The sequence below is a fragment of the Thamnophis elegans genome, chromosome 2, assembly GCF_009769535.1.
Source record: "Thamnophis elegans isolate rThaEle1 chromosome 2, rThaEle1.pri, whole genome shotgun sequence".
In the NCBI taxonomy this organism is placed as follows: Eukaryota; Metazoa; Chordata; class Lepidosauria; order Squamata; family Colubridae; genus Thamnophis; species Thamnophis elegans.
In genome coordinates, this window is record NC_045542.1 from 160,472,010 (window position 1) to 160,488,295 (window position 16,286).

Here is a 16,286-nt window from a genome sequence, read left to right on the forward strand (position 1 = left end):
ATGCCCAACTTCCCTAAGCAATTAAAACTTAATTACAATGCTAAAAAAAAAAGTACTTCCATTTTCTTAAGAATGCATCAGAGACTTGCGTTCTCTAGGTAACGTTTAATCAGAACAAAGAACAAACACAGAACCGTTGCAATTTGAGTTTTTGTGTACCGGATGCGGAGGTTTTCAGACGACAATTGTCGTCACATGGATGCGCTGGTGCTTCAGCAGAGCCCCTTTGTGGCAAAAGCTTTTCCCGCACTCCGGACACTGATAAGGCTTCTCGTGGACGTGCTTCCTTTGATGGTCGATCAAGCTGTCGCGCCGAGAGAAGCTTCTCCCACACTCGGGACACGCGTAGGGCCTTTCCCCCGTGTGGATCCGCTGGTGGCGTATCAAGTGAGCCCGCTGTCTGAAGAACTGGCCGCACTGAGGGCATTCGAAAGGCCTCTCCCCTGTGTGGATTCTCACGTGTCTTATCAAAGTTTCGCGGGTAGGAAAGTTTTTCCCGCACTCGGGACATTCGTAAAGTCTCTTCCCCGCCCGGAGACCTCTCAACAAATGTTCTCTTTCTTGGAATATTTTGCCAATATCGGAGTACCCGTGAGAGATCTCAACCCCATGCAGTTGCTGATGGTGCATTAAATGTTCTTTCTGCCGGAAGCATTTCCCACATTCGGGACATCCGAAAGGCTTTTCCCCCAGTTGAATTCTCGGACACGTTTTTTGTTGGCTGTTTTCTACCCACGTTGGACATTCGGTGGGGCCCTCCTCACCGGGGTAGGTCATCACGAATCCTGGTTTGTAATGGTATTTCCGACAATAGTCTGAAGCCAAAGATTCGTCCGCCATAGACTGAAGTTCAGAGGTTTCACTACAGAGCGCTATAAAGTTTTCCAAAGCCTTTCTGGGCTCTGTCTCGAGCGGCACCTTCCCCTGCTCCATGCTGGCCTCACAACTTGGTTCATGAAGGGTCGTCGTTGCGGGAATGTTCCATGGTGAGAATTCAGTCAGTGTCTCCGGCTCTCCTTCCGTCTGGGAACTCTTCAGTTGCATCCAAGGCCTCTTTTCGTTACCTGAAGAGAAACAGAGGAACTGAATCTGCTCATCTCTTTCCTACAATATTTTTTTTAAAAAAATGGCTGTTCTAACTTCCCACTTTTTCTCCTCCAACTGAGTTAGAATGTGGTTACTAAACATCCATCTTCCTTCCCCGCTATCTGGTTACACGATACGCATTTACGTTCAGGGATTCAGAACGCGGCAATTTAATTTATAACGAGGGAATGGCCATAGTTCTCCTCAGGGGTGCCGGATGTACGTAGGATGTGAGGGAAGAAAACCTTTGGTTACATCTCACATTGTGTGGAAATATACCAAGTACAGATAATCCTCCCTTACGATCAGCCGCTTAGCAACCGTCATTAAGGAGCCCTGGTGACACAGTGGTTGGAATGCAGTATTGCAGGCTAATTCAGCTCATTGCCAGGAGTTCGATCCTGACCGGCTCAAGGTTGACTCAGATTTCGGTCTTTCTGAGGTAAAATGAAGGCCCAGATTGTAGGGAGTAATATGCTGATATTGTAAACTACTCAAGAGTGTTGTAAAGCACTGTGGAGTGGTATATAAATCTAAGTAGTACAGGGAGTCCTCGACTTAACAACAGTTTGTTTAGTGACCGAAGTTACAACAGCACTGAAAATATTGACTAATGTCCATTTTTCACACTTAACAACTGTTGCAGCACCCCATGGTCACGTTTTACATTCAAGGCTTGGCAGCTAACTCGTATTTATGATAGTTGCACTGACTCGAGGATTATGGGATTCCCCCTTTGCAATTTTTTGACAAGCAAAGTCAATGGGGAAAGCCATGTTGACTTAACAACCGTGTGACTGATTTAACAACTGCAGTGATTCACTTAGCAACTGCGGCAAGAGAAATGGGGCAAAGCTTATCTTAATACCTTTCTCACTTAACATGAATTCTGGGCTCAGTTGTAGTTATAAGTCGAGGGCTACCTGTATTACTATTGCTAATTGTTGGAAGTTAGGGAGGATCCCTCCACCCCGCACCCAAGCTACTTAAGACCTGGTTCCTTCTGACAGCTGCACATATCCCCGCAATCACAACCGCATTTCAGGTGCTTGGCAACTGGCTCAGTTTTGTGGCTGGTTGCAGCCTTCTAACAATAGCACTTGGACCAAGGGTGTCAAACTCACCTCAACAGGTGCCTGACACGTATGACATCAAGCTGGCCACGCCCATCTCTCCCCCAAGGTCAAACATAACCCTGATGTGGCCCTCAATGAAATTGAGTTTGACACCCCTGACTTAAGACTTGTATATCGTTCAATCATGCTTTAACCCCTCTCCGAGTGGTTTCCAGAATCAGCATATTGCCCAGAACTGCAGAGCTGATCCCGATACCCTGCATGAATTCCAAGAAGGCTGCTGTTTCTTGTCGGGAATTTACCAACACCCTAAATTCTCTACTGCCCCCACTAGCAATAGCCCTTCGACTTCTATACCGCTTCACGGTGCTTCACAGCCCTCTCTAAGCGGTTTTACAGAGTCAGCATATCCCCGTCCAACAATCTGGGTCCTCATTTTTACTGACCTCGGAAAGATGGAAAGCTGAGTCAACCTTGAGCCGGTCAGAATCGAAACTCTGGCAGTTGGCAGAACTAGCCTTCAATGCTGCATTCTAACCACTGCGCCACCACGGTGCAAAATGTGCCCTTCCAGAGACGCATGCAACTGCCTGCGCTGCTGTGTTTTGCACCAGTTGAAGTTTCCGTACGCTCTTCAAGAGCAGCCCTAGGTAGGGCACCTTGTAGTAGTCCATGGCACAAAACTTAAAACGCAGGTAGTCCCCCACCTACGACCACAATCGTACCCAACATTTCCATTGCTAAATGAGAAATCTTGTTAAGTCAAGGACTACCTGTATAAACAAGCCATGTGCTCCCTCTGAACATAACGTTTACAGGTAGTCCTCAATTTATGACAATTGAGCTCCACATTTCTGTTGGTAAGGGAGACATTTTGCCCCACTTTACCACCTTTCTAGCCAGTTGTTCAGTGAATCTCTGCAGTTGTTAAATTAATAAAACGGTTGTTAAGTGAATCCCAGCTTCCCCATTGAATTTGCTTGTCAGAAGGTTGCAAAAGTGGACACTGCAGGCATCAGTCAGCCGATTGCCAAGTGTGTGGATTTTGTTCATGTGGCCATGCTGCAACGGTCATAAGTGTGAAAAATGGCGGTAAGCTACGTTTTTCAGAACTGTTGTAACTTTGGTCACTAAATGAACTGTTGTAAGTCGAGGACTGCCTGTACTTTCAATACAGTGCCAATTTATATCTTTGGGCAAAACTTATAGGTAGATCTCAAGAGAAGAACAAACAACTGCAACCCACCTGTAACTAATGTGTAATTAGTTACACATTAGTGTAACTAATGTGTAACTAATTTGCAACAAGAAAAAATTTGCAATGCACTTTATTTTTTTATGCTTCCATGTTTTGTCTACTTTACTCTTTCTCGTTGGGGGCAGGCAGCCCGTGCTCTAAGGTTGAAGACACTGACACTTCACAAAAAGACCAGGACAAGTTCAAAATTAAAGTTCAGGGCATAACTGAAGACCAAGGATGACATATTAGCACAAACATGCGGTTAGTTATAATTGCGTTTTTTTTTTTTTTAATGGAAAATTCAGCTCCGCTGAGCAAGATCAAGAAAGGAAGGCGTACACAGATTTCAATACAACCTCTTTAATGTTCATCTCAAGAGTCAATACAGAACATTAGAAACTAACTGAATAACAGAGTTGGAAGGGACTATGGAGGCCTTCTAGTCCAACCCCTGATCAAGCAGGAGACCCTAATGCCATTCCAGGCAAGGGGCTGGCTAATCTCTTCTTCAAAACCTCCAGTGATGGAGCATTGACAAGTTTTGGAGGCAAGCTGTTCCACTGGTTAATTGTTCTCAGGTAGAAAGTTTCTCCTTAACTCTAGGTTGCTTCTCTCCTTGATTAGTTTCCATCCATTGCTTCTTGTCCTGCCTTTGGGTGCTTGGGGAAATAAGATTCACCCCGTCGTCTTTGTAGGAGCCCTTCAAATATTGGAACATGGCTACCCCCAGTCCTTCCTTTCACTGGACATACCCAATTCCAGCAACCCTTCTTTATATATATTTAGCCTCCAGCCCCCTAATCATCTCTGTTGCCCCTTTCTTCCAGAGCCTCCACATCTTTTTTTTTATAATATGGTGATTCTAGGCATGGCCTTACTAAGGCTTTATAAAGTGGTACTATAGTCCCAAAGGTGCTTTTTTTCAAGAGGCCACTGGACTTTCTGCTTTTTCTTTCAAGATGTTTCGCTTCTCATCCAAGAAGCTTCTTCAGCTCTGACTGGAGAAGCAAAACGTCTTGAAAGAGAAGAAGGAAGGAAGGAAGGAAGGAAGGAAGGACAAAGAAAGAAAGAAAAAGAAAAGGAAAGAAAGAAAGAAAGAAAGAAAGAAAGAAAGAAAGAAAGAAAGAAAGAAAGAACACCAGAAGGCCCAGTTGTCACTTGAAAAAAAAAGCATGTTTGGGGACTTGGATGACTGAGAATTTCCACAGACAAGCGGTACTAGTCCTTCACATGGTCTTGATTCCGTCCCTTGGTTAATGAAACCTAGGATTGCATTTTTGGCTAGTGTTTGTTCAGGTGGCGTTTCAAGTGATTCGAAACACTTTTTCCCAGATAACTAGCTGCGTTGCTGGTCTCTCGCAATGGCCTAGAATGCATGGGGATACTTCCTGGGCTTCAAACATTTCAGCAACGGGTTCTATGCTGGGTGGGCGTGGCCTAGTCAGCCTCCCACACCATGTCAGGGGTGGTGGTGGCATTTTCGCCTTCCCTAGGCTCCGGATGCTTTCCTTGAGCCTCTGGGAAGACGACAACTGACTACTCCAATCTTTGAAGGCCTTCCAGGAGGCTCGTTTCCCCCCCTCCCTGAGCCTCCGCGTGGGCCCTGCATTTACCTCGCATCCAAAACGAGCCGTGTGGAGACTCCTAGGAGGGGCGTGGCGGGGTGTGGTGGGCATGGCGTGGTGGGCGGTGCACAGCCAAGGGTGGGATTTTGGTCATAATGTTAACTACGAGTTCTCCGGAAACCTGGGCGAAACTGTAGCAGCCCACCCCTGGATACTTCCAACACCATGTTCGTTAATATCATCTAACAATGTCTTTCGTCGAAGTCAGCCATTCAGTCATCTCTGACCCTCAGCCACTCTACGGTTCAGCAAAGAGTGGCCGGGGGTTGGGCACGACTGAAGGCCTGACGACGAAAGGCACTGCTAGAAGACACAGGCGGTCCTCGACTTACAAGTGTTCGCTTAGTGACTGGTTAAAGTTACAACACTGAAAAAAGTGACTGATGACAATTTTTCAGTTACTGCTTTTGAAGCACCCCCACTATCATGGGATCAAAATTCAGGCGCTTGGCAACTGATTGACACTTATGACCCAACTTGGCAAGTGGTTCACACTTGTGTCCCAGGGTCGTATGATCCCCTTTTGCGACCTTTTGATGAACAAAATCAATGGGGAAGCCAGATTCACATCAACAACCGTTTTACATGTATTAACAAACATGGTAGCAGAAGTATCTCTACACGATGTATTTATGCTGACGTGAAGTCCACACATCTTCAAGTTGCCAAGCGTTCAAGATACAGGCAGTCGTAGACTTACGACCACAACCGAGCCCCAAATTTCTGTTGCTAAGTGAGGCATTGGTTAAATTTGCCCCATTTTACAACCTTTCTTGCCACAGTTGTCAAGTGAATCACTGCAGTTCACAAGTGTAGTAACACGGTTGTTAACTCATGGCTTGAGTTTGCTCCTCAAAAGGTCGCAAAAGGGAATCGCATGACCCAGGGACACCACAACTATCATATGAATCAGTTGCCAATCGTCTGGGTACTTGAGAGACCGCCTGCTGCCAATCACCTCCACTAGACCGATTAGATCCCACAGATTAGGCCTCCTCCGAATTCCATCCGCCGGCCAGTGCCGACTGGCGACTACCCGGAGGAGAGCCTTCTCTGTGGCTGCTCCGACCCTCTGGAACGAACTCCCCGTGTAGATTCGAACCCTCACCACCCTCCAGGCCTTCCGCAAAGCCCTCAAAACCTGGCTGTTCCGACAGGCCTGGGGCTAAAGAGCTGTTGCCCCCGTCTCGAATGGTATGGCTGTTGTGTGTTTTTAAATTATGTATTGTTATGTCTCGTCTTTTATTTTTTGTCTGTACCCCCCTTCCCTGATTTGAATTGTGAGCCGCCCTGAGTCCCCTTCGGGGGGAAAAGGGCGGCATATAAATATAATAAAACCAAAAAATCAAAGTCTGAAATTTTGACCGCATGGACATGGGGATGCTGCAAAGCTCGTAACTGTGAAAAACGGTCATGAGTTCATTTTTTTCAGCGCTGTTGAGACTTCGAACCGTCACGAAATGAACTAACGTAAGTCAAGGACTAGCCGTACTGTTCTAGCCTTCTCTGTAAGCAAGTCTTGTCAAAAGGTGGGCGGAAGATCCAAAAACACAAGATTGCGGTCAACCAATCATAATTATGGTCAGGTGTGGGTTTCAATTTTTTTTGCTACCGGTTCGGCGGGCGTGGCTAGAGGGGGGGAGGGCATGAGACTGAGTGGGCATGGCCAACTTGATGTCACTCATGCACACTCAGTCACATGACCCTCCCTCATCAAGCCATGCCCACCGAAACGGTGTCAAAAAGTTTTGACCGGGGGGGGGGGGGTGACCCTCCAGGCTCGCCAGAGCTAAGGGAGTACCTGCAAACTACCCAGTAACGTTTTTGTCCTCCCCAGCCCCCAGGAACACTCTGCAGGCTTCAGCAGGACTGGGGGAGGCAAAAACGCCCTCATTTTTGCGAAAAATGGGCAGAAAACTATTGGTTTTTTTTGCAAAACCTGAGGCATTTTTCCTTCCCCCAGCCCAGCTGAAGACTGCAGAGTGCTTTTGGAGGCTGGGGGAAGGCAAAAACACCTCAGTTTTTGCAAAAAACGGCCCAGCTCTGGGATCTCTCTGGGACTGGCATGTACACACCATTTTTTTTAAAAAGAGGGGGGGGGGGGTTTACGTTTTTTCAATGAAAATTGTTCTGCGTATGCGCAAAACAGAAAATAAAGATGGGATAAATCAGTACAGTCATATGTCCGGTTGAATTACTGCCCATTCGGCCGAACCAGTCCAAACCGGTAGGAACCCACCTCTTGATTATGGTTCTTCCAGGCCTCCAGTTAGGATGTCCTTATAGTATAATTATGGTTACACGGTTCTGTTGTACAGGTAGCTCTTGACTTACAAGAGTTCATTTAGTGACGGTTCAAAGTTACAAGTGACTCCAGAACATTTTTTACATTTGCAAGTGTTGCAACACCCCCGTGGTCATGTGATCAAAATCTGACTGCTTGGCAACTGACTCAGACTTATGACGGTTGCAGTGTCCTGGGGGGTCACGTGATTCCCCTTCTGCAACCTTCTGACAAGCAAAGTCCATGGGGAAATCAGATTTGCTGAACAACTGTGTGACTAACTGCCGTGATTCACTTAACAACTGGAGGAAGAAAGGTCGTAAAATAGGGCAGAGTGCCCTTAACAGCCGTCTTAGTTAGCAACGTAGGTTTTAGGCTCCACTGTGGTCATAAGTTGAGGACCAGCTGTACGTGGTTTCATTTATTTATTTGTGCTTTCATTGGCTATTTTGTTGTGAGCTGCCCAGAGGAGGTCTGGAAACAGGTGAACCCCTCAATCTAATAAATTAAATGAACGACTGTGTGATCAAGCTCAACGTTTGACACACACGGGACACACTGACACCTTCACAAAAAAGGGGTGGAGCTTTGGCTGCACGGTGACAACTGTCGTCTAGAACTGGCTGCTGCTCCTGCACAAACGTTTCAAAAATTTGCAGTGATGGAAAGGCAATGCGGTGTTGACATATTTGTATTTCTTGGGTTTTCATGTTTCCCCAAATCCAGGACAACTACAGGCTGTTTACAACAATCAAAACAGCATAAAACGTACCAAATCTGTGTGTCTGTGTCCGTGTGTTCCAGCATAACTCTGGAACGCCTGGCGCAATTTCAATCAAACTTGGTACACAGATGATTTACTCTCTGGAAACAAAGACTGTGGGGGTAAGACATCCCTAACACCTGTGTGTGTGTGTGTGTCTGTGTGTGTGTGTTCCAGCATAACTCTGGAACGCCTGGGCTGCTGAAATGAAAAAGAATGAATTATATCTATAGTGTCAAATCACAGTACTTTTGACAGTGAGTGTGCATTTTGTATTCAAGTTCTGCTAAGATACAGCCTGTTGTGCCTTAAAATGGCGTCTACTGTACAGCACAGTGGAGTTGCCATGGTAACGGCTTCACAGTACACAAGGAGACTCCCTCTGTTAAGGGGGATTGATTTTTATAAAAAACACCCCCGGCTAATACAGGATTAGGATAAATAAATACCCCAAAAAGCTGGAGTATCAGCTAGTATGCAATAAAACACTTGTTTTTAAAAAGTATCAAATATAGGTAGTCCTTGGCTTACAACCACAATTGGGCCCAAAATTTCTGTTGTTAAGACAGACATTGGTTTCACGACCTTTTGTGGCACAATTGTTCAGTGAATCACTGCAGTTGTTGTTAAGTAAATCAGTTTTCCTCATGGACTTTGCTTGTCTCAAGGTCGCAAAATGGGTACATATGATCCCAGGAGACTACAATCGTCATAAAGATGAGTCAGTTGCCAAGCATCTGAATTTTGATCATGTGACTATGGGGATAGCTGCAATGGTCATAAGTATGAGTTATAAGTCACATTTTTCAACGCCGTTGTAACTTTGGACGGTCACTGATCAACCTGTTGTAAGTCAAGGATGACCAGTAATTGAAAGCAACTCCAAGGAAATTGTAGATAAATGTAAAGAAAGGTTGTCGCCAACCTACCAAACTCAATCCCTGTGGAAAAGATCTTTTTCACAGGAAGTCCTCCACTTTTGACCACAATCAGGATGAGAATGTCCCTTGCTAAGCAATGCAGTCGTTAAGTGAGTAACTTAACCAATTTTACAACCTTTTTGCTTCCCCCATTGATTTGGCTCGTGGGACGTTGCCTGGGAAGGTCACAAATGGGACCTCAAGATGCCACAACCGTCCTAAGTGCAGGAAGCCCTCGACGAACGGCCACAATTGAGCCCAGAATTCATGTTGCTAAGTGAGAAATGTATTAAGTGAGCTTTGCCCCGTTTGACTTTTCTTGCCGCAGTTGCTAAGTGGATCACTGCAATTGTCAAGTCACGCGGTTGGTGGTTAAGTGAACAAGGCTTCCCCATTGACTTTGTTGGTCAGAAGGTCACAAAAGGGGAGGGCATGACCCCGTGACACTGCAACCGTCATAAATGTGAGACAGTTGTCAAAGCATCCAAATATAAATCACGTGATTATAAAAGTGGCAGGTGGGGCACCTATCATTGCTGGTGAGATGGCACCATCCGACAGATGCTATGCCCCCCCTTGGCTGGTGGATCTCTCAGATGTGCCTGGGGAAAATGGCTGATTCCTGGCATATATAAAGGTAAAGGTTCCCCTTGTACACATGTGCTAGTTGTTCCTGACTCTAGGGGGCAGTGCTCATCTCCGTTTCAAAGCCGAAGAGCCAGCGCTGTCCGGAGACGTCTCCGTGGGCATGACTCAATGCCAAAGGCACAAGGCTCCCTCCGTTATGCGGCACTAGGGATTCAAACTGCCGAACTGCCGACCTTTCTGATCGACAAGCTCAGTGTCTTAGCCACTGAGCCACCGCTCAGCTAGCAATTCATTTTCAATTATTATTATTTTTGGAAAATTTTGAAAAACAGGCAGAACTGAGAACACCCTTCTCCAGATAGTCCTCAACTTATGTCCACAAATTGGGGCCAAAATTTCCACCACCAAGCACGGCACTGAAGCGAGCTGTGCCCGATATTGTTTTACTGGTTTTTGCCACGGCTGTTCATTGAATCCCTACAGTTGTTAAGTGAACCGTGCAGTTGTTAAACATTCAATCTGCCTTCCCCCATTGACTTGGCTTGTGGTAAGCCAGCTGGAAAAGTCATACATGGCAATCACGTGACCCCAGCATGCAGCCACCCCCGAGTCCATGACAGCGGCCAAGTGTGATCATGTGACTGGGGAGATGCCGCAAAGGTCATCGAGGTGACCAGTTGTGAGTCCCCATTTCCGTGCCGTTGTCACTGCAAACAGTTGGCAAATGAATAGTTGTGAGTTGAAGACTACCAGGAGCTTCCAGTTTTCAAGATATTAACCTGATTTACCCAGTTTCAAGAAAGGAGATTCGTCTGTTGTAACTGCAATTATAGCAGACAAGTTAAACCAGTTGTGCTCTTCATGCTGAGTGTTACTTAAAAAAAAAAAGACGAGTTAAACCACCCAGACTCACTTGGGAGTTTGATGGCATATAAATTCAGTGACCTTAAAAGAAAAGAAAAAAATTAACAGAACTGCAGAGCTGATCCCGATACCCTACATGGATTCCAGGAAGGCTGCCATGTCCTGTCAGGAATTCACCGACGCCCCAAATGCTTCACCGCAAGAGCAGTAGCACTTAGACTTATACACCGCTTCACAGTGCTTTTACAGCCCCCTCTAAGCAGTTTACAGAGTCAGCCTATAGCCCCCAACAGTCTCCTCATTTTACCCATCTCGGAAGGATGCAAGGCCGAGTCAACCTTGAGCCGGTCAGAATTGAACTGCTGGCAGTCGGCAGAGTTAGCCTGCATTACTGCATTCTAACCAGTGGTGGGATTCAAATAATTTAACAACCGGTTCTCTGCCCTAATGACCAGCTGGGTAGGCGGGGCTCGGTGGTCATGTGTCTGGGTGGGCGTGGCCAACTCAACGTCACTGACGTCGATGGGCGCTTCGCCTTAGCTGTTACAATGTAATAAGGGTTAACTGGAGAGGCAGTTTCTTTAAGCAGGGCGATAAAGATAAGGATAGAAACACCAAAATGTTTCCTTCCTGCCTTCCTTACAGGATTAGCCTTGTTAAGTGGAAAAAACCCAAAGTGAGATTTCTTCAAACAACCGGTTCTCTGAACTGCTTAGAAAATTAACAACCGGTTCTCCCGAATAGGTGTGAATCGGCTGAATCCCACCACTGATTCTAACCATTGCGCCACTACGGCTTACCAAACAGGCAATGAAGTTATATTCCTCACGGATTTATCTCCACCTGGAGGAGCCAACATCTAACACCCCTCCTTCAAGTCTACGAAAGAAAGAGGGAAGGAAGCGCGAAACACCGAAGCCCAAACCTTGAGGAGGGGGTGATCCAACTAACCAGCTAACACACCACCCGAAAGGGAATAAAACAAAGTCAGCACTGAAACCGTGCTGGCAGAGAACGCTTCCTTTTCAGGCGAATGCTTCTGTCCGACAAGCCGCCCTGAGAAGAGGCAGGAAGAGGAGGAGGAGGAGGAGGAGGAGGAGGAGGAGGAGGAGGAGGAGGAGAAGCCGAAGAGGCCTCTGAGTTTTTGCACGGCTCCGCTGAGTCTTGGGATTCTGTCGACGTTTCAGAACGGGGCGTCGGGGAAGAAAAGGAGGGCTCTTGGACAGGAGAAGTAAGAACCGGCAGAGACGGAGCCGTACGGCCCTTGCAAACGATGGACAAGACATCCTGGAGAATTCCCGTCCGGCTCGAGTGCCCAGTTTGGAGTTTCCAGCCTTTGTTGCGCAAGTAGCCTTCCAGCTTCTCCACCGCTTTCCTTTCGCACTCTTCCCACGCCTTCTCGATTTCACTCGAGGGTGCCGGGTCGGCCTTGTGGGATCCCGGCAGGGCTGGGTCTGTTAGAGGGCTTCCTGCTGCAGAGTCCCCAATTCCGCTTCGGGCTTGACCGACATCCGCTCTTCTTTCCTGCCGGGACTTGTGAATGTTTCTTATCCGTTCAATGCTGGTCAGTGGCGGCTTTTGGTTTCCTGTGAGGAAGGGAGAAACACAGGCATTTTAAAGGACGGAGTGTAAAACTCAGGCCAGGGATTGGCAACCTTGAACACTCGAAGAGCCACAAAGATCCTAACCAGAAGCCCCCTGTTTAATTCTGGAGCCGACCAGAAGTCCAGTTCCCCCACCATAGAGTCTATTCCTAGTGCGGCATCCTTTTTCCTGTACCTGTCCTAACTGAAAATCCTATCAATTGTGGAGCTGAGCAGCGACAGGGAGTCGCAGCAGAGGAATGAAAGACCCACATGCGGCTCCAGAGCCACGAGTTGCTGACCCCTGGCTCAGGCAGAGACTCGTATGTGTGCGTGCAAGCATCAGCCCTTTCCTGGCCTTTCAAGAAAAAAATACACAGCTAGGTGTGATGGCAAGAATGTAGCTGCTTTCTCTGTCTGGGTTTTTAAAAAGGAATGTGTGGCAAGAATATCGTGGGAAGAGGTGAAAGAGCCTAGGACAACGATGGCAAACTTTTTTGGCTCGCGTGCCAAAAGCGGGGGGAGCGCAGGGGGGTCATGCGCAGGCGTACTGCACCCGTAATGCAATGCACGACCCCCAGTGTGCATGCGCTCATGCGCGCATGCCAGGTGCAAACCCTCCCCCATTTTTTGCATTTTTTTCGCTCTCCCCAGGTTCCAGAGTCTTTCTAGGAGCTTGGGGAGGGCGAAAACAGCCTAACCTGCCCCCCGCTCCCGCAGACTTCAGGAGCTTCCCTGAAGCCTCCGGAGTGCAAAAAACCAGCCCTACGAGCAAACCGGAAGTTCAGGAACGGACTTCCGGTTTGCTCACCCTCCGGAGCCTTCAGGGACCTTCCAGAGGCTTCCCTGAAGGCTCCGTAGAATGAAAAACGGAAATCACTTCAAACCTCGCATGCCCTGACAAATGGCTCCGCGTGCCACCTATGTGCCATATATTCGTCATCTCAAGCCTAGGATAACCAGCCTGGAAACAATTTCTGAGCTCGATGGTTTTCTTTCAACATTTCATTACGAAACAAGGCAACCCTATCAGCGCATTGATGACGTTATCTAGTTTGGTATGAAACGTTTACAAGAAAACCACCAGGCTCAGAGAGCACTGAGGGCCCCCACAATTCAACCCTGAGCTACAAATATTCACTTCTATATTTCATTTACAGAAAGGGCATAATCTGAATGGGTTGATAAACCTACACAGGTACCGTATTTTTCGGAGTATAAAACACACCTTTTTACCCCAAAAAAGAAGCTGAAAATCTGGGTGCGTCTTGGCACTGAATGCAGCATTTTTGGCCCCATACATCCCGTTTTTTTGCAAAAAATGGACACGCAGAGTGCTCCTGGAAGCTGGGGAGGGCAAAAACGGGCCCATTTTTGTCTCCCAAACCCCCCATGCATCTCACCCAAAAACAGGGCATGCAGAGAGTTTGGGAGGCCTGCAGAGTGCTCCTGGGGGCCAGGGAGGGCAAAACCCTTTTTTAAAAAAATTTACTTCTTCAAAATCTTGGTACGTCTCATACTCTGGTGCGTCTTTTAGTCCGAAAAATGCACTAGTCCTACAGAAGAACAGAGCTGGAAGGGACCTTGGAGGTCTTCTAGTCCAACTCCCTCCTCAGACAGGAAACCCTACACTACTTCAACCAAATGGTTATCCAACATCTTCTTAAAAACTTCCAGTGTTGGGGCATTCACAACTTCTGGAGGCAAGTTGTTCCACTGATTAATTGTTTTAACTGTCAGAAAATTTATCTTTAGTTCTAGGTTGCTTCTCTCCTTGATTAGTTTCCACCCATTGCTTCTTGTCCTGTCCTCAGGTGCTTTGGAGAATAGCTTGACTGCCTCTTCTTTGTGGCAACCCCTGAGATATTGGAACGCTGCTATCATGTCTCCCCTAGTCCTTCTTTTCACTAAACTAGACATACCCAGTTCCTGCAACCGTTCTTCATATATTTTAGTCTCCAGTCCCCTAATCATTTTTGTTGCTCTTTTCTGCACTCTTTCTAGAGTCTCCACATCTTTATTAGATCATGGCGACCAAAACTGGATGTAATATTCCAAGTGTGATGTTATCAAGGCTTTATAAAGTGGCATTAACAGTTCAAGTGATCTTGAATCTATCCTCAATTTATGATCAGTCATTTAACCACTGTGTGAAGTTACGACAGACACCCCCGTCCCCTTCCCCCAAAGATAATTATAACCCTATTGTGCAGTTCCAACAGCCAGTCTACTCCATGGTCACATGACTGCATTTTGGATGCTGGGTAGCCAATTTGCGTTTATGTCTGTTGGCAGCATCCCATGGTCATGTGCAGGGGTGGGTTCCTGCCAGTTCTAACCTCTTCTATAGAAGAGGTTCCACAAATCTACAGTGCCGTTTAGAACCGGTTCCAGCTCCCTCCCCCCGCCCATCCGCATATTATCAAGATGAAGAGCGAGAGGAGGAATTCTGGGAGTTGAAGTCCACAAGTCTTAAAGCTGCCAAGTTTGAACACCCCTGGGTTTTTTTTCTAAAGGGTTAGGGGTGCAAGGGTCTTTTAATTTGACAGTTATAAGACTTGGGTGCTTCAAATGCCAGAGTTTCTGAGCCAACATTTTGGTTGCTAACCAAGAGCGTTGTTAAGTGAGTTTCACCACATTTTACAAGTTGGCCACGCCTACCCAGTCAAATGGCCAGCAAGCCACTCCCACAAAGCAGGCCACACCTACAGAAGAGGTTCTAAAAATTTTTGAAACCCACCACTGGTCATGTGACCTCAGCTTATGATGTTTTCGGTCAGAAACTGGTTTTTACGTCTGTTTTTTGGCAAAAAAAAAAGTCCCATAGCAAACAAGGGGTTCACTTAATGACCATAGCTACTTAATAGCCATTGTTTTCATTTAATAACCACCACAAAAAAAGGCCATACAACAGGCCAGGTCAGGTGATGACCTGCCTCACAAGCATCAGGACTCATTAATGGATGAGGCTCCATTACGGTCAAAACTCAAGAACTACCTGTAGAGTTCAGTCACTTGGATGGGACTGAAAGGAGTAAAATGGGTGGAACAAAATTGGGGAGAGGGGCAGTGTTGTCCCCCAGATGTTTCAGACCTGGGTTTCCATCAGCCCAAGATAGCAGAGTTGATGCTGTGAGGTTATAGAAACAGTCACGGAAAGCTCTGGTTGACTATCTCTAATGGGAGGCCCCCTACTAGGTAGAGCTGCCTTATGCCCCTCACACCAGCTTACCGCAGGGCCCGCCCATCCATGCCTTAACACCTGGTGGCTCCGTCCAGCAGGACCTCGTGTGGCCACCGGCCACTTCCTCTGCTTGCTCGCGGCCGCGACGGAACAGGAGGCCGAGTGATATGCTGGCGCCGTGACCACGAAGCAAGGCAGGGTATGTGTGTGGATCTGCCCCACACGTCTCACACAGGCTTACTCGCGGCCCCCGCATTCAGGCCATCCACACCCCAACACTTGCCTTGCCTCGCGGTCGCAGCATCAACACACTGCTTGGCCTCCTGTTCTATTGCAGCCACGAGCAAGCGGAAGTGGGCTGTTGGCCCCGTGGGCTCCCGCTACACATGGCTGCTGGTAGTGGTGCCGTGAAGTCTTGGGCGTGGATGGCCTGGCTGTGGGAGCCCTAAGGGAAGCCGGTGCAGGGTGCATGGGGCAGTTCTACTTCCTCGCTGTACTATGAGTAACCAGACAGAATGGGTTGGTGGCCAGCTGCGCAGACACTTCAGTAGGGCTTATTCAGGGGTGGGGGGGAGTAGGGTTTATATTAGGTACATACGTAAAACATGCTAGGCCTTATTTTTGGGATGTCTTATTTTTGGGGGAACAGGGCATATAACAAAAAAGAATACTGTATTTTTCAGACTATAAGATGCACCAGTGTATAAGATGCACCAAAATTTCGAAGAGGTAAGTCTATAAAAAAGGTTTTTGTCCTCCCTGGCCCCCAGGAGCACTCTGCAGGCTTCAGCAGGGCTGGGGGAAGGCAAAAATGCCCCCGTTTTTGCAAAAAAAACGGTGGAAAACAGGCCATTTTTTGTAAAAATAGAGGCGTTTTTGCCTTTCCCCAGTCCCGCTGAAGCTTGCAGAGTGCTGCTGGGGAAGGCAAAAATGCCTCTGTTTTTTTCAAAAATGGGATTCGTGTATGTGGCTTTAGGAAGCCAAAAATGCCTGTATTCGGTTATAAGACCCACCAACATTTCCACATGAGTGGAAAAAAGGTGTGTCTTATACTCCGAAAAGTACAGTACCTG

The 16,286-nt window shown here is 47.2% G+C and overlaps 1 protein-coding gene across 2 annotated transcripts in view; it reads right to left on the reverse strand.

Moving 5' to 3' along the window:
* Nucleotides 1–16,286, reverse strand: part of LOC116504531 (zinc finger protein 436-like) — a 34,637-nt gene continuing 18,351 nt past the window's right edge. Inside the window, exon 7 of one of the 2 annotated variants that reach the window (XM_032211584.1) lies at nucleotides 1–1,064. In XM_032211584.1, the coding sequence (XP_032067475.1) occupies nucleotides 175–1,064 (890 nt within the window). In that variant the 3' untranslated portion in view covers nucleotides 1–174. Of the gene's footprint in view, nucleotides 1,065–10,969; nucleotides 12,033–16,286 lie in introns of those variants that run through there. The other variant, XM_032211583.1, reaches the window with a different exon arrangement.